We start from the raw sequence: 27015 nt of genomic DNA on the forward strand, positions 1-27015 counted from the left end.
AAGGTTCAGTATTTTAACAATTAAAAGTGAGTAAATTGAGATATTATGCCGTTCTCACACTGACAAAATCACTGCTATGGTATTCAGAAATTAGAGAAGTGTGGACAGCTCGCTTCAGTGAAATGTTCTTCCAAACATTGTCTGGGAACAATTTGCACATCTGAAAACGGACCAGGAAACTGAAATAACCCTCAATAATTGTCCCTGCCAGGAAAAGATGCAATCTATTGAAAATTCATATTCATAAACATCTGGACTCCCACACCTCTGCAAAGTCATCTGGGAACCAGAGTAATGAATATGAATTTATTCTTCATAAAATGGGTACTGAGTTTAACTGATAAAAGTACATCAGGGCCATAATGAAAACTTAAGATAGGTTGAAGCACTAAAGGATAAGTACTTAAAGAAGAAGGAATTATTTCCCAGTGAATCCAGTCGGCTTTAATTGGTCGACTTTGATCGCCTTCTCCAGGTCTTGGCTTAATCTTTATGACACAAGAGAACCTTGATTTTTTTTTTTACTTGCATCTGGCAGGTACTTTTCCTTAAAGAAAAAATGCAAAACTACTCAACATGCAAACACTTGAAATGTTCTCAGTTCTTATGTTTAGTCTGAGAAGAAAAGACAAACTTCCAAGCATCTGCTGTATGTTTTCATTGAACTGTTTATCAATGTTATTTTAAGTTATTTATATTAAGTTTGTAGTTCAATGACAATAAAATACAAAATTGTCGTGGGAACCAAACCAAACTTCACCACAGATCCAACAAGCATCTGACTGATGGCAACATAATAACAAGAATAGGACTGACTTCTCTGTTGACTTGTCGAACAACATTGTTTTGTATATACTTTCCCAATAAAGAGGAGTATGAGTTACCAATCACATCCGCGCTGTGTATCACATCCCCTATGTGTGCATGTCTGAGTTTGTATGTGACTCATTGTCTGTCACCATAGCAACACACCAGGAGAGGGCTTGAAAAGGCCAGCGAGGGTTAGGCATGTGTGACTGACCACACCTGGCAACCAGTCAGCACTGGAATTCTTAGAGGATCCTGCTCGTGTCCTTATCGAGCGATGCAGGATCAGCGTCTGACTCGCTCCGTGTGGATTAAGGATGAGAAAAGGCGTTTAGAAAAAACTGATCTGAGGGGACTAGCTGAATTTAAAATGAACACGAGCGAATAAAGCCCCTGCCATGTGTGCTGCCTTAGTCCGACTGCACATTGTACAGTGTGCTGACGAAGACACAACTCAGCTAGTCCCAGTTAGATACCCAAGGCCTGGTGGGCGCAGACAGCTGAGCAGTCAGCAACATAAGCATAAAGAGACGCTCTCATTCTTCATCTCCATCTCTCAACACTGACATCACCCAAACTCTAGCATCGCTCATGCACTGACCCACATCAACGCACACATATGTCCATCTGTGTTTAACTCAGCTTGAAGCGAACACACCACATGTTTCGGTTTTATTCCAATCATTTTCACAACATGCATTTTGGACAATGTCCAACATGCATTTTGGACAATGTCCAGATCTGACTCCATACCTGCAGGATGTTGCTCAGGGATATGATGAAGTCCTGGGCCGTTTCTGATGGCGTAGGCGGTACCTCTGAGATGACCAGGCTCGGACAGGAAGCTGCATTCTGTGGTGAGATGGGGTGTAGGGAGCAGGAAGTTACATATAGTAGTTAAAGAAAACAATGGCTCCCCTGCACACATCCGCCATCCCAAAATACCTGTCCTGTTTATCTGGAGGAGGAGGAAATGAGAGGGTAAAGTCTCGCTCTGAGGGAAACAACAATAGCTTCAAATAGAAGGACGATGAGGGATTAGAAAAACAGACCCACAGGCCGGACACCCTGATGGACTCAGCAGATCAGGAAAAGAAAACGTCTCTTCTTCTTATGACCCACATTAAGACCTTCTTTTTCATGTTACGAAAGAACCTATATTTTAAATAACCCGTGGTGACCTACAAAGAAAAAGCCTCCTTTGTTTTAATGTGTAAGTGTGTGTTATATCTTGGGGTCTGAAACTGCATTCCTGACTAAGATTTATAGTGATGTCTTGTTTGCTGAAAAGCACTCCTTTGCCTTTCAAGGGATCTTGTGATGTAAGGCCGAACACTAAACACACAAGGCAGTAAAACACTAAAAAAGAAGAAGAAGAAGAACAGTTGACCAGCAGCTGACCAGAGGGACTGTGAGTCCCATCATCTCCCCTCTGACTGGCTCCTGCAGTGTGAATGAGCTCAGTCAGACCCTCACCCCGAGGGTCACAGTCTGCTGAGAGGAGGCCGCCCCTCACAGGCGGAGGGGGCCTGACAGGGCAATAAAACTCCAGAGGGAACAAGAACAACACGATGGCTGACCTAGTCTTAATGTTTTCAGGGAGAGCTTTAATTGGTTCCAATGAGGCTCCACGAGTTTTGGATGAATTCCTCAGTTTCACGGCCCTTTCAAGTGCTCGTGCCAAACCTATTATACAATTTGATTCGTTGGCTTTCCACTCTTGTGGGGCTTTTCACCGCCAAACATACCTAAATAATCCCTTTGTGCAGTCACCTACTTAAAACAAAGTAATAAATACAACCACAGCTGAAAATGTAGGTGTAGATTTATTTCTTTTCTGGCAACAAGCAGTCTTGACTTCTCAGAAAAATTCCTTCGCAATAACAGGGACACGGTGGATCTACCCTCCCACATGCTGGGACACCAAACTGAACTACTAGACAGAGAAACTTAGAAGGAGGTCGGAGGAACTTTAAATGGAACATTACTCTGTTACGAGTCTGTAAAAACAGAACCACCTGAGATTTTATAGCCGGTTTTAAGATTCATACTTAGTGTAGTTTAGACATTTTACTTCAACGACTGTTCTTGCCTTAACCCGCCTGGACTCAAGTTAATGACAGGACGCTCTGAGATGTTGAACAGCAGAGTCTGCATCATGTCTGAGGCTGTGATGACAGATCTGAATATTATTAGATCCTCGGGGCATTTGTTTGGGTGATGAATTAGAAAAAGGGACAATTACTCACCTCCAGCAGGTTGTGCTTTGAGTCATCTTTGGCCGAGACACAGAGGTGCTTCTCCTGGTCCCAGTAACACTTCCACCTTGTGCTCAGGCAGCTCACACATCTGACACAAACAGAGACACACACACATGGAAACAGATTTGAGAAACAAGGATCAAATATTGCCAAATCTGGCAAGCTGGGGCCCCCTGTATCTCGCTCTGATCTTTTCCCATGCAGTAAATATGTGTGTGGCGAACTGTGATGCATTTGCAGTATAACACAGACTGTAGCTGAACTGATTACAAGGCATCAAAGATTATCTTTAATAAAAGGAAGCAATGATTAGTCACAGTAGCAGACACATTAATTCCAGAGTTACAACAAAGTCAGGAAGTCACACAGGGCCAATCTGCTTGAGATGAAACAAAGAACTTCTCTATAGAAACTCCGTCACTCACACTAATGCTGGAACAATATGGCCCAAACCGTACAGAATGGCGAGGTGGAATAAGGACGCAGCATCCCTACCTTGAACAGGGCGCATAAGAAGGGCTTTGGAGTGGTTAACGATAATGTGTGCTGTCTCCTGCATTTCTATCTTTGTGAAATCCTTTTAGAGTCTGACATCGCCTCAGGTGATGACATTTTGACAAACTGGGTCCATCTGCAGCTCAGCACTCCCTTCAGTTAATGCTCATTTGTCCAAGACATGTCAACATACAGTAGATGGAAATATGTTGAGTGGGAGTGAATTGTGACAAGTCCTAAAGTTTAAAAGGTCTGTGTTTGTGAGGGGAGGAGTGTCTCCTTAGGGTTCAAAGGAATGTTTGATGGTTTGGACCCAGTTGGATGGTTTGGACCCAGTTTAAGGTTAAAGGACGAGTCTGGCGTTATTGTATATTTTCCTAAACATCAAAAAATCCCACGCAAAGACCAAAAGCAACAAATGATTTGGTCCTACTAACAAATACTGCCTGTGTAATTAAAACCTGACATCGTTTATTTGTCTATGCTGTAGACTCCTTGATGTCCAAAATCTATTAAACACATCAGTGGGCCACATTATTGCACTGGGAGACATGTGTCTATTTTGTGAGGAACAGGGACAACGTTTATTTTGAATTGATCCCACGTTCACTCAAACGGGCGCTATAACTTCTCTTATATTAACATTTACTAAAAAGAAAATTACATTGGCTCTTTTTTTAATCAAATTTGAATTATATATAAAGAAGATGGTGGGAATGGATCTGAGAGCCAAAGACGATGCAGAGACAGACAGGGAATGCAGACACACAGGCAGCCGTTGTAGAAGTAACATTACTCTTTATTATGAAGACCAGGCTTACAGGTAGCAGGGCCGCCGGCAGGCAGGAGGGTAAATAGTCTTTTCTGCTTAGGAACGTTCCTAAGTGAGTGAAACGACCCAGAAGCATTTAAGTGGCTGCCATGATAAGGGCTGGTTGAATTCTTTAAATGATGAGGAAAGGACCTGTAAAGCTTCCTCTCTTATCTCCTTTAGCATCTGATACCCTGGACCAACCTTTACGAAAGCAAAGCAGTTAATGCCTTCCCCGCAATTCCTAGTGGCAGCAGCATTTAAAACGATGCACCATTATAGCGGCACTCGGGCAGAGCCACATGAATGTAGAAACAACAGAGCAGCTGTTTTATTCTTGTGACATAATTCAAAGCAGATGTAAATCCTCACACAATTGGCTCAGCTCCAAATCTATAGATTTCTTCTTGTTCATATCTGTGCAGTTAGGGGTATTGTTGAAGCTTGAAGAACAAGCATATTGAATTCCTTTTTTTTCACAATGTCATCATATTAACAAAATACTACACACACAAACGTAATTTCAATGAGTACTCTACATTGTGGAATGCACCAAAAATTAATTTTCTCCACTTGGCAACTGTATAAAAGAGGTCCGAAGCACCCATGACAGGAAACTCCATACACTAAGTCTGAGTATAATTCACTTTGCATGGTCCATTGCTCCGTTCCTTATTTTTATGAGCCTGCAAAGCAACATAACTGGAAGCAGTGTATTGTTTTTGCCCGTGTGTGTGTGTGTGTTTGTGTGTGTGTGTGTGTGTGTGTGTGTGTGTGTGTGTGTAATTGAACAACACATGCATGGATTTATTTTTTCAGCAGTGTAGTGTAAATAATGTCATTATGACCTATTATTTCAATATAAAAGTTAGTATTGCCCAATTGCGATATATACAGCACGCAGTGTAAATGTCACCGTTCCAAAAGTTAAGTCCCTTTCTCAGTTCCTTATTTTCATTTCATTTTTATAATAACAGCTCAACATTTCGATTCTGTTTGGTTTGTTTTTTCCGAAACTATCTATTTTTGTTGTTAATGAAAATATTCTCTCATCGGAAGTGAGAATCTGTTATGGATATGAAACGTTACTTGAACTCTAGGTGTACAGTACTGAGTTTGTCACCGTGCTTGTCTTCCATGTCTTGTAAATAAAGAGAGTTTAAAAGAAAATCCCAGTGCAAGTCCGGTCAGATGTTTTTTGCACCACAGTTATCTTTGTTAAGTCCTTGTGAATTCCCCCTCACATCTTTCCGTGACCTGAGGATGTTTTCCATCGAGGTCAAAGAAAAGTGATTAGGACAAGAGATTTCTTTTTTTACTTTTCAACTAAAGCCTGGGAAAAAGGAGAAAAGTCCAGGAACGTCTGGTGGGCTTGGTGAAGTGTGACGGGAGACCGAAGCAGCAAGACCAACATGAACAGCTATTATAATAATAATATTACATTTATTTATAGAGCGCTTTTAATAATCCTCAAATACACTTTACAATAGATGAGAAACTAACTCTCACTAAAAAGCCAAATAGATAGTTTTAGTCTCCTAAGATACTGAAGTGTGTGTGTGTCTGTTTGTGTGTGTTTGTGTGTGTGTGCGTGTCCTCACTAAAAGTGGAACACCTCCATTGAGCAGTGTGCTTGTGTAAGTGGATTGTGTGTGCCACTGTTTTGCCTCTGGGAAGAGACAGATGTCCCACACTGGGAAGGATATCACCTCCAGTGATAACAGCTCTCTGAGGGGATCTAGATTGGGGAGTACAGTGGGTGTAAGAGCATGCAGTAACGTGATTGAAACGTGTGTGTGTGTGTGTGTGTGTGTGTGTGTGTGTGTGTGTGTGTGTGTGTTTGTGTTCTGATTAAAAGCAGACGGCCCCCTCAAGGCTGTTATCAGCTGCAGCTTTTCTGTTTTCTCAGACTCTCTTTTTGTCTCACCAAAACACCTATACAACACCACCCATGAACATGTTCTCACTCTCTCACTCCTCCCCCATCTCTCTCTGTCTGTCACACACAAACACACACACACACACACTAACACACACACACACACACGCACACACACACTCTCTCTCTCTGCTCGACCTGACACTGACAGTAAACACCCTATGGCCCTGTCCATCTCAAGTCATAATGACCACTCACGCAAACACACAAACACATACACACACACACGCACACACACGCACACACACGTGCACTAAACACACAGTCAGGCTCGCACTCTCAGGGCCTCTCAGTGGACCCAGCGGTTAAACACACATCCTCAATCACGTCTCTGTCAAAGAGAAATACGTCCAAAAGAAAAGGACCAGTTTCGGGGGGGGGGACCAGCAGAGAAGGACGAGTGGAGCGAACGGACAGAGACAGGGGGAAGATAGAGAGGGAGGGGAAAACAGAAAAGCACAGGGAGACATATAAAAAGCAAATAAAACGTGTGGCGTAGAGACATAAAGAGTGAGAGGGGAGATTGAGTGGTTTGTCCTCCCGGCTGTTTGGTGAGGCTGGAATGCTACAGGTCTGGTTGTCATTAACACTTTGCCTGACCACTTTGAAGGGGTCATGGGAGCACTGTCTACAAACACATGCACACACAACCAACACGGTCACACAGATTATCGGAAAACACACACAGCCTGATTCACCACACGGATAGAGACCCCTTACAGCTAAAAGGTTCCTCTACATCGATAAATCATCGTTCAAACTTCTACCCAAAATAACATTTTGTCAGATTTACCTCGATAATGATAAATGAAGCGATGACTTTCTTTTTTATTACACCCGCAGAGGATATTTCCACTCTAATGTGGGCTTGATTTATTATTGTAGGACGAGTTCAGCATGTGAAGAAACCAAAGTGATGGCTTTTATCCACAAAGCAGAAAACAAAGAGACTCCACTATCTGGTTTCGTCGAGGGGATGTGGCTCATAAGACTTTCTTCAGGGATTATTAAAAAAACAGCTTGAAGTGACTAAAATCAGATCGAGTATAGCAGCGCCGCAGTTTGCAGCCCATTGCTCATCCTGTGAGAATGGCACTTTGCTCATTATCACCTTCAACAAACCACCATCTAATTTCACACTCCCGGACCTCGCCGAGCACCGGGGCCGTGTGCACATATTGGGCGCAGCCTTGCACACATGTACCTGCAACTGCTGTGTTCGCACCTCAACAACCGAACAAAGGAACACACCCAAACTGTTTCAATCTCATCACACACACACAAACACACACACGAACATATGCTGATGTCCCTCTAAGCCTAAGCCCATCAGATATGGTGGATCCTCTGACACGGTCCAACATGCAGAAGGAAGCCAGCTGGTTCGCCTCCAGGCATGAGAAAACCCTTTTTGTGACCGGGCCATACAAGTCGTAGTCCTTCACAAAAGCACACATCAAGATGACCAGCCAGACAAACATATCCAATTTCCTTTGGCTTAATGTTTACAGCATATCAATCCAAACTGTGATCCTGCGCTGAGAATTCCTGAGCAAACCAAACACACGATAAACCCTCGGAGAGGATGTGTCGCCAGTATTTACCGACGGAGGCCTAAAGAGGAAGCGGGGGGGAAAACACAAGACGAAGACTTTGGGGACAAAGGCCTCGGAGGCAAACAGAGTGGAGAAGCTGTGTTGTCTTTCACCTTCCAGTTACATGTGCTCATCTACAACGCCACAGAGATTTAAGATGACATTTGGTTGAAAATTATTCACAGCTTGCCAAAGCACAATGTTTAGGGACCGTTATAATCTTAGTTTATTGGTATTTAGGTCTCATTAGGGAAGATTTGAATAAATAGCCAGTGGCTCAAGGTCTCGGGGGTGGTTGTAAACAATTTGATAGTCAAGTCCAGTGGCTCCTAAACTAGGGGTCAAGGCCCTTCAAAGGATCACAAGATATATCTGAGGGACCATGCACAGCTTAAAAAAGAAGTTTAGAGTGTATGTATTTCATTTTCACCCACTTAGTGAATTTATTTGAAAGTACGGGATCAGAATGAGGCTCTGAGTTGGCCAAGCATCACAAACAGGGAATTCATCAAGAGTTTGAGATAAACAGCGTTGACAATGGATGTGTGACTCACGCCATCTTGGGGTGTATGGCTCCAGTCCTCTCGCAGTCATAGATGATGAAGCTCCCAGATACGACAGATGTGCCATTCACTTTTATCGCCACAGAAACAGTCAAATGATCTGCAGAAACAAAGGCATGTAAACAAAGCTGCACGTGTCAAGCAGTCGAGTCGGTATAGCTTTCATAACACGAAGTAGATCGCGAGATTCGGCTGCGTTTAGAAAGACAAAAAGGGGAAATTGCATTTGTTGCAATAACGCTCAACATCTTATATAATAAAAGGATCACATGCTGTAACTGTAAAATAGGACCCGGCAATACTGCATATACATGCTCGTTTGCAGTCTCACCTGTGCCCGGCAGGATGGGTTGGTAGTTTTCTCGAGGGAGCAGGGGACAAGTCTGGATCTGAGCGGGGCCGGAGTCCAGGTGCAGCGTGGCAGCTGTCGACACACCCGGCCCATATTCACACTCCACCCGGGAGCCCACCAGATCCGGGACGCTCCCATTTATCAGGATGCCGACATCCTACGTTGGGAAAAGTAATGATAGGAGCAAAAATATAAATATAAATATAAATAACTGCTGATCTTTTATATCTCAATGGAAATTTATCACAAATTCAGTTCCACATGTCCACATGTGGTCTTCGGTGGAGGGAAAATTGTGCCGGCGTTACCTAAAGTTTGTTCTGAAGTTCAGGCAGAGAAATAGAAAAAGCAAACGTGTAATGAAGAAGCAGATGGCACAGTGCTACATCACATCTAAATGTGGCTATGTGATGAAGTATGACAGACGTATAATGAGAAACATAACACCACACTGACATGACTGAATTTCGGCTTGAATTATTTCAATGTGAGAAAAAAAAAAGAGGAGATGGAGGAGGAGAGAGAGGTGTTGGGTGGCAAAGAGGGGAAAAAAAGTGATGACATATTCTGGAGCTCAGCCGTTACAAGCTGGGGCGGCCGGTAACGTGTGCTAACAAGTCCTCAAAATCTGCTCCATTGTTCGGAGGAATTGATCATTTCCTGGCCAAAGCCCTGACTTCCTGCCTGCTGCTTCCTGTTTGGGGAGACAACCTTGAGCCGAGCTTCCTGCGAATCCAGAGGATGCCTGTGGACCGGGCAGCTGCTGGATCTATTACAGAGCAGCCACAATGACCTACATAACAAGCAACTATCCGCAATTAATGAACCAATTAATGACCTGTCGTCTCTCAGCCTCGTCTCATCATGAGCTGTAATTAAAGGTCAAATGCATTCTAAGTGTCAGACTGCACTGAGCTGTTATTATGCTTCTGTTACACATTGCACTGACTGGAAGAAATTATCCAAAACAACACCTTATATGTTATTATCTGCTTTAAGTGTGTCACACCAAGAAAAACACAGTTGCAGTGGTCAAACTTTCCGTTACATTTAAAACTTTATTCTTTAACGGCTCGGTCTTAAACAAATAAACTGCCTTCTCTGCCAACTTCACTTTCTGAAGCACAAACTCAAGCACAAAGTTTTTCACGATCAGCGAACCAGAATAAATTTCCATAACTAAGTTAAAACAGGACATTTTAGTAAAAGAGTACAGCCCTTACGTCATGGTAGACAGAGCAGTAAAACAAGAAACAAACCTCGTTCTCAATTTCACCAAGTTTACACCATGAATAAATACTATTGTACTCTGGAGAGTTATTAAACCTGCCTGGATGCCTACAGGGATATGTTGTGATCTTTGTCTTTGATTTACATTATACTTTACATAAGGTTCTAATCTATCCTGTAGCCATTCTTTCCCAAAAACTTTATAGTCCAGGGTTAATGCTAGAGGTGGGAAAATTTAGTGGTTTTCTGCTGCATACGTGGACGTCTCTGTATCGATGCATCGGTTCATGTTTTTGCTACGTTCACTTTTTAGCAATGTCCCGTCGCTGCGTATTTATAACCACCGCTGCTTTAGGAACTGAACAGAACTGACCTTTACTTAGTGCTGTTGATTCACTTTAGAGTTTATGAGACACGTATTTAAACACACAACGTGGACAAACAACATGAGACGCGCAAAGCCAGGACATTAGGGTTAAAGTGACTGGAACGATCCAGATTAATGATCAGACACCATCAGTTAACATGTGGTTATTAGTTTTTGTGAGTGACAGAGACACACACAAGTTGCTATCGTTTTGAAGTTTCTACAATCAGCTCTAAATAGTTGCTTTAATGTCAAATGTTACATTTTGTCACTACTAAACTGCACATCTATCTTTCACAAGCGCCCATCACCAGACTTTTTATGATCTTTAAAAGAAATATTTATATGCCTGTCACAACTGATTATTTTTGCTATTATGCAAATATTGAAAAGAGGTGTCAAGTTATTGTTTGATTGCTGTAGACAGAAAAATACAACACATGTTATTTACAGCATCTATGTTTTTTCCACATTCTGACTTCAAAGCACATGAACACACTGAAGTTGGAGCGACTTCACAGCTCAATGAAATGAGACCTTTGGAGGAGCCAGTGAATGCACAGCAACTTGAACTCGACAGTTTCTCTGCATTGAAAGACTCACACTGTAAAAGGTGAAGGTGAAGCAGATGAAATGGTGGATTTTGACAAGTGTTGCTCATCAAACTTTTGTATATATGCCACAGAGACTCACATTAGGGTGGCTGTGGCAATTCATGTTCCTGATCATATTAACAATTAGATTATGAATAATAATTATTACAGTTTATAGTTACTGTATACAAATCGTTATGAGAAAGTACTCTTGAAATTGAAGTAATGACTGTCCTTAAAATTTAGTTTTTGCTATGTTTAATTTTTTTAAACAGTTTCAACACACTCAAGAATCGAGTTGTAGGCTTCTTTGATGATAGAACAAGAGTGTTTTTTCCAGTCCAGGAAAGTAGATCATAGACCATGAACACACAACCACAAGCATTTCCTGTATGTGTTGCCTCCATCAATTTTTTGTATCAGCCAATGCCTAAGTCTGTCAGCCACTGGGGACTGAAACGTCCCCAGAAGAAACTGCAGAGTGTGCACTCCTCGCTTTCTTGCTGCTCTCTCGGGGTAAAATCATCAGTCGTCCTGTCCGCTTGGTGAAGATGTCTGTAGCGGCTACAGGCAGCTGCAGACCCCCAGACCCAGTTTGAGACTGACAGACTGACTTATTACAATATAGACTCTGGCTTTTTTTGATACCTAGTGTTAGCATGTTGACGCACGTTTCTAATTTGTTGTTACAAATCAGAAACGTGTCTGGTGATGGGCGCTTGTGAAAGAAAGATGTGCAGTTTAGTAGTGACAAAATGTAACATTTGACATTAAAGCAACTATTTAGAGCTGATTGTAAAAAGACGTAGTGATAATCTGCAGGAAGTACTTCTCTCCTGTCTGAATCCTGTTTGTGTGTGTGTGTCTCAAACTAATAACCACATATCAACTGATGGTGTCTGATCATGAATCTGGATCGTTCCAGTCACTTTAACCCTAATGTCCTGGCTGTGGGCGTCTCATGTTGTGTGTCCACGGTGCACATGTGTTTAAATACGTGTCTCATAAACTCTAAAGCGAATCAACAACACTCCACTCCTTTAGCTCGGGAGTATACTGTAAATATTCAGTCAACTTTAACAAAAAGCTAAAACATACTATTCAGGAGCGGGGTAGGGTAGTGGAGGCAGCTGCAACAGCAGACAGTATTGGCATGACTTTATCAGCAGGGTTATAATAATAATAGGGTGTATAATAATAGTAGTGCTGGTGGTGGTCATGAGACATTCCGTTTCTTCATCTTTAAATACAGCACACTGCCCCCACTGATCACAGCAGCAGTCATGTGCATTTCAGGGTGTGATATGAAGGGACCTGAAAATACCTTGATATCTGCAGAGATGCTGATCTCCGGAGGTGTGAGGGTCATGGAAGGACACTGCTGAGGGCCCTCGCCCATGCTGATCCAAGTGCGCGCCAGCTGCCCTTGAGCACACTCCTTCTGGATGGTACATCTGGACAGAGAGCAACAGAGGGAAAGTTTAAGAGTCATGTTCTGGGTATATTTATCAGATCATATCAAAGCTATCTGGGATGAGGTTAGATTACAGCACAAAGACACGTTTGGTAGGATTTCCTTACGATCACTGTAATATGAAGTATCTTGTCTGTATGTTGAACACATTCATCAGGAACTGTTGGTCTTATTCATATCCAACTTGGCATGTGTGTTGTTGAGGTCCCAGGGAAATGCAGTGTCAAATTTGGAGCAATATCAATCCATCAGCATGACTTTGCCACATCAGATTACGAACTATATCTTAAGTCCTTGTAATAGCTGAAGCTGGTAATCAAGACCCAATCAGGCACCGGACTTCCATGCTGGTATGGGAACGCAGAGTTTGAAGGTCAACCTTTTCTCCTTCGTGAGGAGAGCGGGCAGGTTTGTGTTTTTGTTTCATTTTAGGACTTGACAAATTCTCACCGTTTGGTTTCATGGTCTGCTTCCCACAGATTTATGAGGTACTCTGGTCTCCTAATGTCACACTCAGACCTCGGCTGTCAGTTTGTCTGGCTCAACACAAGAGACTACTTGACTCTAGGTCACACGCATCGCTATGGTAACCCATCCCGCAGGCGCTAAGATCAGGGGCCTGTTACTAAGAGTTGAATAAAACAAACCTTCTTTTAGGTGTGTGGACCTATTGTGTCTCCATGAATGCGTATTTGTATGTGTCGACATGCATAAACCATACAGTTTGTGTGTCTGTGCCTTTCTGTGAGTATAATGAATGTGTAGGACAGCAGAATAGTAAAAGGTCATTCCACAAGCAAGGTGGCTTCACATTCTGACGTCTGCTCCACTGACGAACTGCGCCGGCTGTTGGCACAGACCTCTGGTCATCTGCAGCGCGCACTGGAAGGACAAAGTGACCTCAGAGGGAGGACAAAACCAAAGAGGCCTCACTAACCAGCATCCCAACATGCCACATAATGAGTTTGGCACATCCCACTTCCCCTTCACACTGTCACAGTTGTTTCAAAATACAGCATGTGTCTGTCGGCCTGCGTGTGTTAGTGTTTGTGTCCGAAGTGAGTGAACGTCCAGATTCTCTGTCCCGTCGGCACAGAAGGACTGAGAGGGGCCGTGAGGTCGGTTGCTGAGCTAAAAATAGAACTGAGAGGCTGCGCTGCAGGCCACAAAAAAAATCCCCTCGACACAAACAAACTCATAAACTCTGAGCACATTCTCAGCAAATTCAACGGTCACACCACAGTGGGTCCAAGGATAAACAGTCTAATGCGCTGAAATTATGCTATTCGGGAAGGTATTGATTTGATTTTCATCCTGAAAGATGTTGAGAGTGTAGCTGGGTGTTTCATGGAATTGTTTTGATGCTGCTGTCAGTATGATGCATGGGTTTCAGTGCAGTTTCCAAAATGATCCTGTGTTTTTTTTTCAACCGACGGAAAAGTCACAACTTTTAGATGGATTGGCACCAAAGTTAATAAAGAGTTTCACGGTACACAGAGGACAAACCCTTGTCATTTTCGTAAACTCTCACACAACATTAACATCATATCTAGTTGTCCAACTTTTTGTTGATGACCCATGGGCCATGACACTTCGTGCTGTGCAGCTAATGTTAGCATACTAATGGCAACTCAACCATGATGAACAGAAAGCTCCAAAATTACTTGTAAGTCAATAAAGTTAAGTGATAGCAAAGGACATCATAATATCTGACTCACCACAGAGCTTAAAAAAGACACTTTCTGAATAAGAGTTTAAAAAAACCTTGACATGCCAATTTTTTTTGGCTTAATGTTAATCTGTTTACCACAATCTGGCTATCAACAGAGGTGTGAAAAAAACAAATCCGCCCTAAAGTAGGTAACCTTATAGCAAAGTCCTGTAGACCTGAAAACATTGTGGTGAACTTTGTAAAAGTAAAATAATTTTAAATCAACAAAATCAAAACCTGAATTGCCACAAATCAAACGCCTTACGAAGCATTTGATACTCATGTTCATCTTCAATAAACCAGCTCTATCTATGAGATCAAACATGTGTATCTGTTTGCAGTTACATCTGCATTTCATTTTGAAATCGTGGAGTAAAACAGAACCTCCTCCCTCGCTCCAAGGTGTCTTCCTTGTTTTCCATGCTGAAGAATATATTTAGATTATCTTGTAAACTACAGATTTTATCTTTAATTGCTGAATACCTAACAAATGCAACTTGGTATAAACTGAAGCAGGCATCCAGGAAGCTTCCTCTGGCTACGGCAAAAGAAAAAGACATGCAGTCTCAGATGAACATCTACAACAAACAACTGGCCAGTAAATGCACCATGTGTATTTGTTCTTAATGTGCCACATTATGATCAAGCAAAGCAGTGGACTCATGAATTCACTTATTTTTTTTTTTACACAAATACACTCTTCACCTGCGGCTCAGTGGCACAATGACTTTAAAAGCTTTTTCAGCAGCTCCTTGAACTAAACAGAGTTAATATATGCAGATAAAATATGACCCGAGAAAACTCATCACCTCCTAAGTGTCTGTACGTCAGATAAGGTGCGAAGCCGGCAAGACTGTTAACACCAGGAGAACATATGACGTCCAGACACACACACTCACACACACAGACACACACAAAGTCACTGTGAGAAAAGCACATGGGGCTCGGCATGATAATTTGTGAATAGCAAAAGCTGCACATGATGCATAATTTGATTCAAATAAAGATAAAATAAAGTGCTTTCTTGTGACATGTGCCAGATTAAACCAGCTCCGGCACGAAGAGTGATCAAGGACTCAGTTATATCTCTGGCAGGGGATGTAGCTCTCTCTCTCTTTTTTCAGACAACAATGCAGACTCCACAAAGCGACCAGACATGTTTTCATGTCTCACTCTAAATGCAGACATGCTGAGAAACGTCAGAGCCATGCATAAAATCGAGCAGACACCCACAGAGACAGTAGGGGCTTCACAGATTTGCAGATAGTTCTCTAGTGGTCCTTTTTCCACTCCCTCTCCTCGGTTGTATCATGCAGAGGGGCGAGGGAGGAGACCATCCACCCCCACACATCGACCTCCCTGATCCCCCCCTGGGCTCTGGGGCCACAGCGCCAGCCCAGCGGCCAACATGACTGGCCAAACAGTGCATCAAACACACAAATACACACCCATGACATCAGCTCCCTGGCCTTCAGGAGCCAGATAACGCCGCACACACTCTGACTTACACACTTTGACATTTCCTTGTCAAAAGAGCCAGTGTGCACTCGCCCTCCCACTGCCATCATCACAATCAACGCTCCTTTGTAGAGGGATAGAGAGGAGGACTAGGGCACTAGGGGAAGAGGATTCGAGGAGCAGGGAGGCAGCGAGGGAGGTTGAGAAAGGGATCACCAAATTCAGAAAGCTACTGGAATATACAAGTGCAAGGCAGGGGAGAGAAGAAGGAGCCGAAGACAGAGAGGGAATCACGAGGGTACAGCAAACGCAGTGAAGCGAGAGAGGGGGTAAAGAAACGAGAGAAAGATAAATAAGGAGAAGAGACAGGGAGATGACAGTGACACAGTCTGACCAAACACACTCACACCAACACACTGACACACACACACACACACGGAGACACACAAACACACAACTCTCATCAGTTCCACTCTTCCAGCTCTGAATGGCCGCTGGCAATGCCAGAGCCTCCAGAGCTGCAGCTGAACTCATCACAAAATTCACTATCTTGTCTGATCTGCTTTAATCACCAAGCAACCGACCATCTCTCTCTCTCTCTCTCTCTCTCACACACACACACACACACACACAGACACGCGCACGCAGACAAACAACACACAAACAAACAGCTCATCACCACACGTATTCTCCCTGAAAGCCAGCGAACACGGAGCGGCAGAGCCAGTCCTGACAGAGCCACATTAATCATAGCACGCTCTCGCCTGCTCGCTGTTACACTTCAGCCAAGTCACTACTCGCCGGGCGCTCCCAGCCTGTCACTCCCGCCCCAAACTACTGAAGAACCGAGAGACTGCTCCAAAACAATGATGTGACTCCCCCAGTCTGAGGGCTAATGAAAAGCAAATCAGTTGAGCTCGGTCCAAGAGCAGCCTTCCAAACCCCAAAATACACCCTGATGCTGCCAACACTCATTCAGCCAGGCAACAAATTTTGAAATCGAGAATGAGGATGATGAAAACCAGCAAACCAGCCTCTGTGGTTTCACCCATTCAGACACTAAAAGCATCAAAACGACAAGCTCGAATCCTGTTATTCTGCCATAGGTCTTTTATTGCCACACAACAGGCAATAACTTAAGTCGATCATTCATATATAAACGGCCCCAGCTGCTCCAATCCAGGCAATAAAGACAGCAAACATGTTCGCATTTACTCTGCAGATTACGTCAAAGAGCATGTGGCATGTGTGTGATGCACAAACGTATGATCGTTTGATTGAATTATGTTTTACTGGCAGCAGAAAAGAGGAGGAGAGGGACAGAGAACAAGTCCGAGGAAGATGGCTAATTGGATATATGGAGATAGGGAGACAAAAACGGTGTGTGTGTGTGTGTGTGTCTGTGTGTGTTTTATGTGTGTTTATACCTGTTCTCCAAAGTACACCAGCCACAGTGGGCGTCACTTGCTCCCAAACAGCCGCTGCAGCTCTTCCACTGGTCACAATCTGCCACTTTCACCCTCAGCATCTGTTCACCACAGCACACAGATAGAATGCAAACAGTTTAAAACTCAACATCACATCCAACCATGAGCTCAGAGCGAGCGCCTAAAGAACTGACCTGAACATTCATCAAGTTTTTCCATTCTTTCTTTTAATTGTCAAAAATGTTTAAACAATCACTCTCAGCTTCTCAAATGCACAGACTTTGAATCGTATGTCATTATTAATTTAGTATTTTAGGTTTTGTACTATAAATTTGAAAAAAACAAGCAAATTAAAGATGTCATCCTCAGCTCTAGGAAAACAATATGGGACTTTTCTGACATTAGTTCTGATCCTACACACATCTGAGAATCACACATTTATCATTTATAACCCAAAACAGTATAACACGCTCTAATACAAGTTGAGAGCCTGTACCATGACAATTTAAGTATTTGTAAATGTAGTATATTTTTTTCAAAAATTATAGCCACTCCTAATATGATATTTCACACTGTCAGTCATTATCTGTTTATAAACCAGCCTCCACTATACAAATAAACACACATATATATGTACAATACTTTAAAGTGTGTTTTAAACCAGTTGGGCCTCTAAAGTATTTATAACCTGCTAAAAATAGGTGATGTTAGTGGTGGGGGCGTAACAATATATTATTTATCACATACAGTTTCAGTCCTGGCTGATTTGGTGACACACTTGGTATCTGCAAGTGCACTTTAATACTACGTGTGTCCCAGAAATCTGTAGGCATCTCCTGGTGTATATGAAACTTCCGGTTCATTCACAATTCTCCCTCACTCTCCCCGCCTTGGGTGATCAGCTGATTCTTGGATGTTTTTGGTCGTCCAATCAGAATTTGCCATGATCTCAAGACGCCAATCGTGTGGTTGATGTCAAAGCTTAGATCTGTTCTCCTCTCTGTCGTGTGTCACTTCTCATCTTGTGCAAGCCGTTTAGTTTATTTCATTTTGAAGCCGGATTTTCTCCTGATAACTGTTAATGGTGCAGCCAACAAACTCAAATTGTGTGTAAACATAGACAGGCGGATTGAACTGATAAAGAAATGTAACAAAGACAAAATTATAACATTTAAAGGCGTCTGCTAAAAGAAGTTTAACACAAACGGTATCAAAAATGTCTTTTGATTTAATGCATATGTTGCAGATAACAACTTTACTGTTAAGTGTTAAGCATAATAGCAGTGTGTGTTGCAACACGGCACGCAATGGATCCTGGTGTTTTCCACGTCAGTATCTGGAAAGAGCTTTATCTTATCAGTGAGCACAACAGACCATCAGTTCTCGGCTTCACTACAGTCAACCGACAATCAGGTGCAGCCACATCCTGTCAGGAGCATGACTGCTATAGACACGCTGGTTAAGAACAGCAGCGCTGAAGGCCTGTGTTCAGCTACATGGAGGAGGAATGTGAAATGAAGTGTGATCGCTCCTTTAGGCTGACATGAATAAATCAAAGGTGGTTAGAACCAGCAGCACGAAACTGGAGCCTGGTCTTCAGCCACATTCTTACGTGATGAGAGGTCATGAGATATAGAAAGTTCCTGTCGTTGGGGTCGAAGGTCATGATGTGATGGACGGCCTCGCCAGCCGGCAGCTTCAGCGTCCACTGATTGGCCAAGGTCATGTTCGCCAGGAGTGTCAGCTGTGGAACAGAGACATCAGAGCAGAGGACAGAGGTTGGAGTTGCAGAATTGGAAGCAGATGCAAAACAAATACGTTCAAAGGGGAAAATCTGTACAAGGAAAAGTCAACCGAGCGGCCGCTTGCTTCACACTCGCACAGAATTTGCCAATTATTGAGACTTGCTCAATGTAGCACAGTCGTTTTTTGTGTGTTGGGTCACAGCAGATTCACGGGGCTGATGTCTCGCTTAGCAACACGTCAGAGGGATCAGATATTCAATTCACCTCCTCCACCTTGGTTCGGCAGGGGATTCACGCCAGCAACTGTCACATCGTAATCACTCCTCGAAGGTTTGAGACGAATGCTGTGAACAACTGATGTGTTAGGAGATAAATATAATCTCTCACACTGAAGCTCCTCTAAACCTGACTGAGACACACGAGACGGCACCAAAACTCATTACCTCCACCAGTTCTTAGTTTTTGAGCAAGGTTACACAAAAAAGCTCAACGGATTTCCATGAAACTTGGTGGAAGGATACATTGTGTTTCAGGGAAGAACCCATTCAACTTTGGTGGTGATCAGGGGTTGGAGTTTGGATTTTTCAAAATCACCATTTTCCCAGGGGATAATTCATAGCTCTTGATGAAGAATAGTCATCAATTTAAGTGAATTATTCGAGTGCATAATAAACTTTAAATTCAAAGTATTTTTTGTACTTGCTCAACCTCATTTTTTTGTAGGTCCTTTGTTCAAGCGGTGATTTATCTACACACCGGCCTTCCAACAGCTCAAGATAATAAAATGGGTGGCCTGTTGTCACGTATGCACAAACACACACACAAACACACACGCACACGCTCACAAAGCTGCATAGAAAAACAAACAGTACTGAGTGCGACTTCCTGTCACGCAGACAGTGAAAGCTCTTATTTCTGAGATTTGTCGGGTCACTCTTCAGCAGAGACATCCTGCAGGAACTGGCAAACTGACCAGCATCTGGCGACAAGCACAGGCTGTGGGACTTCTCCATCCGCTGAACACACAAACACGCTGTCACACAAACACACTGTCACACAAACACACTGTCACACAAACACACTGTCACACAAACACACTGTCACACACACACACACACACACAGAGGACAACACTATTACCACCCACTGAGACGTGCTAGTTACTGTTAAACCAGGGCAGACATAAGCTTAGTAAACCATTGGCTTGTGTTGAGAGGCATTATCTCAGCTTTCAAATAGCGCTGTCCTTTTTGTCTAACACCACCCAACCGTACACACACATACACACACACACACACACACACACTCTATTTTACTCCCTTGGAGATAGCAAGCAGCTGTGCTATGTCTTCACCCCTCACCCCGGCGACTGCAAACACATAAGCAGAGAGTCGCAGTGAGCAGCGAGTAAACAGCAGCCCACACACCTGGACGGGAGCTGAATGAGAGCAGGAGAAGAGGAGAGAAGTGGCGCGGTCGGCCACCAGGTCAACCAATGAAGCACCTGCTGCACCGGCAGGTCACTCTGACTTTATTCCCTGTCTATCTGCCTGCAGATGAAAGCCCCTATTCAACCGAGGAGTGCTCAGCTGCTGTGCGCTCATTCTCCACAGGCGGGTGTGTGTGTGTGTGTGAGTGAGTACCTGTGTGTTAAGGAGAGAGAGTAAAGACAGATGGAGGTGGGGCGGGAGGGAGAGAACAAGAGAGATAAAGAGATGAAGTGTGTTTGTTTGCGATAGGAATTAAAGGGTCTTTTCTCTTAAATATGAGGCGGAGTAAAGACGAGCAGACAAGGATTTGATGAACCGAGGAGCCGGGGGGGGGACTGTCTGAGGGAGTCAAATTGGACGAGAGCGAGCGAGATAAAGGTGGACACTGCGAGAGGCAGAAAATGGAAGTCAGCTGTAATGGGGAGGGGGAGACTTCATTAAAAAATGCATGTAATTACAAATTACTTCACTGAGGGCCCTCTGAAAGACAGTGAAAGAGGCCTAACTTAATCTCGACCACTGCTCCCCCGCGTTTAGTCTGAGCCAAAGTCACAGTCAGAATCACATTACACACACTAACAGCACCATTAACCTCTGTAACAGCTCCATCCTCGGGGCATGCACACCCACAGACACACACACACACACACAACCACAACCACACACACAGATACATACATACACTCACAAACAAAGAAAGGCACATAAAGTTAAGAAGCCCAATTCATGTTGTTGCCCAAGGTCACAGAAATACCCTGCTCCCTATATAACAAGGCTGCAACACATGCGGAGTGAACACACATATAGCCCATAATCACAGGGTCTGCATTCATGTGCGTAAACACGTGAAATCACTGAGTCACTTGCACTGGCCCACAGACAAAGTCACGCACCTAAGAACACTGTGAGACCTGCAATCAAGGGAACGGACGCACACAAGCACACAGCGGCTCACAACATCCCGACCTGTGTTGTGCGTTGGGTATAAACCATTTTAAACAATTACAGTAGGGCTCAGCTGGGGCTAGAGCAGGACCTTCATCAGGAGCAGGAACACAAGGAGCTCTTTCAGCAGCATGAGGCACAACACCCTGTAGCAGAATGGTTTTAATGTCGTTAAAGGGACCGGGCTACACAATAGGGCCAGAAAGCTGTCGGAGTTTATGTTGTTCCCGCAGACAGCTGAGGAGAAGCTTGTGGCGCTCGCAGGCAGGCCGCTGCCCACCAAGCCCAGTCGGGGGTGACAAGGAATGTGGCTGAGAAAGAACATTAAGGAATGCTGTTAATTAGACCGGGAAGGTTTTCACAAGACGGACCAACTGCAGATGTTTGAGGTCGCGGACCAACACAAGGACCGGCTCATACGGATCTCGTTAAACAGCTTCCTGGTGATTCCTCAAACAATAACCAAACCCGAGGAACGTTGGACCGCATGATTATAGATGGCTCACTGATGGGTCATGGATGAACGGAGCCAGGGGGGCTGGGAGAGGACGGTGATGAGAGCCAATCAGAGGAAAGCAGACGTTCCCGATTGTTCTGCCGCCGCTCTGAGTGTTTCATCGCACACCTGAGTTTGGTTTATTGAAAGTCTCAGCCGCCACATCAGAGCGGCACAATGTAATCGTTACTGTTATAGCTTTTTCCATGCTGCAGGGCTCGATCACATTAACAATATTAACTCTGTTCTGCAGTGACCTATTATGTGTGTGTGTGCGTGCGTGTGTGTAGAACATGTGTCTCACCTTACGAAGTCGTCCATTACCGGTTCCCAGGAAAACCACCGTGTGGTCGTGTACATTGTCCACCGAGACTGAGCTCAGGCCCGGGTATTCATACAGAGGAATGGACCTCAGGGGCCTCCGTAGGGCCAGTGGGTGCTGCAGGTGGGCCGCACCGCAGTCCAGCTGGTCGGGCTGCAACTGTGAGGTGAACAGAGAGAGAGAGAGAGAGAGAGAGAGAGAGAGAGAGAGAGAGAGAGAGAGAGAGAGAGAGAGAGAGAGAGAGAGAGAGAGAGAGAGAGAGAGAGAGAGAAAGATCAGTCCTCTTCAGCTTTCACAGAGAAGCACGCCGTCAAGATTAGAAAACAGGCGAGAACAAAGCACAGAAAGAGCGCTGTGTGATGAAAGTGAAGTGGAAAACAAGAACCGATAGCAGCTATCACAACGGTGCTGCTCATTCTTCTAAATCACTTTTTAGACATCTCGGTGAATACTTGAAAGGGGCTTACATGGGTCTTCAACACTCATAAGACTCTGCTTTTGTCAAATCCTCGGCAGGCAATGATAAAACATTAGCGCCACGCTCGGATGAGCACACGGATCTATTGGGAATTCTCGGAATATTTTAGAGCACACAGAGGCAGGCGGGGGGAAAAAAGAAGGAGAATTAAGCGCAGTGGATATTTGTAGAGTCGTTTCCCACGGGCCCTTCCGCTCGCGGCCTCGTCTCTCTTATCATAAATTGTGTCTGGCTCTCCCTCAGTGCTCGCCCTCTGACTGTGGAGCACAGAAAAAACATCACATTTCGGTGGTCACGGCGAGAAAAATGCTGAACCAAAGAAAGACTAACCCATTCTGTTGAGGGGTAAGGAGATTGTAATGCAGTGAGAACTAGAGAAATCTGCTCTAAGCCACTTTGAACTGAGCATGTGTCTGCGGTAGGAAGGCCTGTGGGGCAACTGAGATAGTATTCAGTAAGCAGGTCACGGGAGGAGCGGCCCCCGGGGACACAGACAACAAGTGCCAGCCAGGAGGGCAACTTTGTGACCTGACAGCACAGGGGCACAGGACCGGCGCCTTTGACCCCAGCTCTGTCAGTCACAACCAGCACAATGAGAAGATGGAATCTCACTGCATTCCTATGAAACTGGGGCAAGCACCCCCGACCGATTGTTTATTAGTTGGTACGTTTGTTGGTGAGCGAGATTGCTGAAAAACCACGGCACAGATTTTCCGAAAAAACAGGAAGTAACCCATGAAGTTTTGGTGCTGATCCAGATCCGGGGGCAGATCGAGGACTTTTTCTTCACTCCCTGAAACATTGTGAGATAGGATGTTTGTTTTTTTACATTTTCACAGGGAATAATTCATTGATTTTTAAAAAATCAGACACATTAAGGGAAATGATACCCGTGAGTGTGTGAAATTTGGTGCAGCTTGATTGGATTTAATGGGACCGGTGGGCCTTGGCCGAGGTTTGCGCTCTACTGAGGGCCAGCCTTGCCTTCGTTATCCAACTCCGACCAGAGAAAACCGAGGGGACAAATACAGTGGAGAGTGCTAAATATCAGGAGGGATGTTTTGTGCACCGGTGGTGCAGTGGTCACCTCACAGCGGAGAAGGTTGGAGTCCCATGTCTGCGTGGGTTCCCTCAGGGCAGCCTCCCACAGTCATGCAGATTTGGGGTTAGTTTAATTGGACACGCTAAATTGAGACTTGTAATTGTGAATGGAGGCTTGTCTCAGTGTGTTGGCCCTGTGATGCACTGGTGACCTGTCCAGGATGCACCCCGCCCCTCGCCCAGTGTCAGCAGGGATTGGCTCAAGCTCCCCCCCCACCCCCACCCCACCCCCCGTGGCCCTTAAACCTCTTTGGCTGTTTTAAAATGCTTTTGATTTCAGGATCGATATATTGAAGCCAAAAACAAACAAGACCCATCATGCGATTCGATCACACGCAGCACGACTGCAGACTCCAGAGGGTTAAAGGATAAGTGGTGCGGGTAATGGATGGAGGTTTTGTTGTGTATACCAGAGGAAAGCATCTAAAACACAAGACAATATAAAACGACGGTGATATATATTTTCCCGTGTGCTAAATCTGAGGCTGAGTTGTAGTTTGCAGCACAGACTCAATAGTAAAAAAAGAAAAGGAAAGATGTCTGAGGTTTAACTGAGAAAAAAACATTGTAAACTGTTGACCCCTTCCTTCTCTTCATATTTGATACGAGGGGGAGCTGCTGGATGTGAGAGGAGTCTCACCCTTCCCACAACCTCTGATGTGGCTCCGGAGCATCCATTCCAACGATCATGACCTCTACTCGTGACATAAGAGATCCCCTCTCCAACTCATGGGCCTCGGGGGCTGCAGGGAGGACAAGTGCTCGCTAGCACAAACGAAAAGTGTCGAGCGGACACATGAGTGCGGTTTGCTTCTTTCATACAGCCTGAACAGCTGGAGCGAGCCACAGGTTTAATAAATCAGAGCCCGAAGCAGGTTTATTGGCTGAATAACCACTGTGACTCTGGTTTGTTGAAGCAGATCTCATAAAAAGGGCGACAAATAAACAAATCTCTTCATATTTTTTTTTCAAATCTCCAGGCTTTCAATGTCGGTGTATTCATATTGAACCCGCAAGTAACAAGAAATCAAAGCACACATGACATAATAAAGCTATAGGGTGAAGAATCTGAGGGTCTATTGTTCCCTTGTTGTAATATATTCTGCTCCATCAAGATACTGATTATTGTTAATGGAAAACTTCAGTCAAGTGGAACTATCTCAGTTTTTTAATTTATTCCTATTTAACTGTTAAATTGAAGCTGATAACACTCAATAACACAAAATCCTGGACTTCATATTTAATGTGTCTATGTTGATGATAATTAAATACATCTGTGGTCCTTAAACCAACTTCATTTTTAATATTTCTGTATGTGGACTTTAGTAGATCTGTGCTCCTTATGGAAAATATATATCTGATATTTCTCAAAGTTAGGATCTACGCTCGTTATACAAACTTTACAATTAATATTTCAAGATGTTGACTTATAAAATAGATCAATGCTCCTTATACTTATTTCATATTTCTGTATGTTGATTAAAATAAAAGATCTATCCTCTTTGTACAAACTTCAAACGATGACGAATATAAAACAGATTTATGGTCCTTGTACAAACTTCCTACTTTGGGGAATATGAAACAGATTTATGGTCCTTACCAACAGGTTTCCCTTCTGGATGCAGGCTGCCCCGGAGCCCTGGATGACGCTGTCCAGCACCTGAACATCGCTGCTGGGAGAGTTGGAGCAGTTCCTTCGGCCCCTCCGGATCTCCTCCTCGATGTCTGCCACCTTGAAGGCGCACAGAGCAGCCTTCCTGTCGGTCTGTCTGGAGAACACTCCGAACAGGTAGGGCTGTGCGTCCTGCGCGTCCTCGGCCTGGATGTCCGCCGGGTACACGGACAGCAGCCGGTTGTAGATGTTCCCGTTATATCCACACTGCAGCGGCATCTGGATGTAGGACTCGGTCAGCTTCTTGCTCTCCGGCCCGGAGGACTTTCGGGAGCTGTCGGTGTCCAGGCATATCCTGGCGAGGATGCTGTTGGGCTGGCTCTCCTTGTGGCCCAGCTTGGCGTCGTTATTGAAGGCGATGTAGGAGTAGGACTTCTGGATGAAAGCGTGCACGAAGTTCAGCTTGTTCTTGGTTTTCACCTCCTGCTTGATCTTGAACACGTTGTCCTCCGAGGGGTTAATGTCATAGGTGAAAAGTCTGGATAGGTCCTTGATGTTCAGGGAGCGGATGGCGATCTCCGGGGTGTTCTCAAAGCGCAGGTCCTCCTTGCTGTGGTTCTTGGGGAAGAACTGGGTCCCAGCCCCTGTGTACGTGGCCCCGACCAGCAGCCGGGTGTTCCCCCCGTGGCTCTTGAAGATGAGCCCCACCGTGGACGCGTTGGGGTGATTGGCGGCGATGTTGAGCATGCTGGGGAAAACGGTCTTCTCGCCCTGGGGTGGGAACTCCACGGCTATCTCGGAAATATTCTCCATCTTCCTGAGCTCACAGAAGCCCTGGTACACGGACCCGCACAGCACCACCACCCCCTGATCCCGGTCCAGCTTCAGCAGCTTGTTGAAGTTGTCGGTGAGGGACTTGGGATGCTCGCACGGAGCCTGGGGGAGCTGGGGCGCATGGCACAACAGGTTGTCCTCCACCGGTCCGGTCCTCTTCTCCACCTCCACGACCAGGCTGCCGTTCAGCTGGTACACGCTGTTCACGGTGGCCAGGTAGACCCTCCTGGACACCGGGTCCACCACGAAGTTATTGGTGTGGTTCGGAGTGGAGAACGCGTGTTGGATGTGCAGCGCGCTGGCGCTCCGGTGAGTCTCCAGCGCCAGGACGCCGAGGAGCAGAACAGCTATCTCTATCGAAGGAGGCATTTTTCCTTCTGACCGGCTTCCGCGTGTTCTGTGCCGAGGGGTGCATTGAGCAAAGACAAAAATGTGTGTTTGTTCCTACTGCGACAATCCGAGAGGAAAGGCTGTTTCCTGCTCAACGCCTAAGCCCAGAATGACGCGATAAGCGAGTCGTGCTTCCTTTTGCAGGCTGTCTCCTCTGTGTGTGTCCTCCTCTGTCCACTGTGCAGCTCAGCAGCCTCTCTCCCGAGGCACTGAGACACACAATGCTCAGCCACTGACATCTTTATGATCTTTGAGCAATAGAATAACGAAGACAAATACAGTTTAAGAGGACTTGTTCGTATTTTACGCACAATGTTATTCCTGCACAGATGTGACTTAGACTTAAAGAAATCGTGTTTTAGTAGATTATGTTTGATTATGAATTGATTTAAAAGCATTAATCGTTTTTCTTAGTATATAAACTCGACTTTACTACAGATGTCATGGGTTCACTCAGACGAACTGGGAACAGGCGCACCAACTTTGGGGAGTGGCACCTCCTCCTCTATTGTGCCAGCT

General features: G+C 44.6%; 1 protein-coding gene across 1 annotated transcript in view; it reads right to left on the reverse strand.

Moving 5' to 3' along the window:
• plxnd1 (plexin D1) overlaps nucleotides 1-26586 on the reverse strand; it is a 62535-nt gene extending 35949 nt beyond the window's left edge. Inside the window, exons 1-9 of the mRNA XM_061075220.1 lie at nucleotides 25261-26586; nucleotides 22064-22240; nucleotides 18696-18827; nucleotides 17084-17184; nucleotides 12338-12467; nucleotides 8803-8980; nucleotides 8463-8571; nucleotides 3057-3156; nucleotides 1561-1659 (exon numbers count right to left, since the gene is read on the reverse strand). Coding sequence (XP_060931203.1) covers nucleotides 1561-1659; nucleotides 3057-3156; nucleotides 8463-8571; nucleotides 8803-8980; nucleotides 12338-12467; nucleotides 17084-17184; nucleotides 18696-18827; nucleotides 22064-22240; nucleotides 25261-26475 — 2241 coding nt within the window. The 5' untranslated portion in view covers nucleotides 26476-26586. The remainder of the gene's footprint in view (nucleotides 1-1560; nucleotides 1660-3056; nucleotides 3157-8462; nucleotides 8572-8802; nucleotides 8981-12337; nucleotides 12468-17083; nucleotides 17185-18695; nucleotides 18828-22063; nucleotides 22241-25260) is intronic.
• Nucleotides 26587-27015: the final 429 nt, after the last annotated feature.

This window comes from Limanda limanda, chromosome 7 (assembly GCF_963576545.1).
Source record: "Limanda limanda chromosome 7, fLimLim1.1, whole genome shotgun sequence".
In the NCBI taxonomy this organism is placed as follows: domain Eukaryota; kingdom Metazoa; phylum Chordata; class Actinopteri; order Pleuronectiformes; family Pleuronectidae; genus Limanda; species Limanda limanda.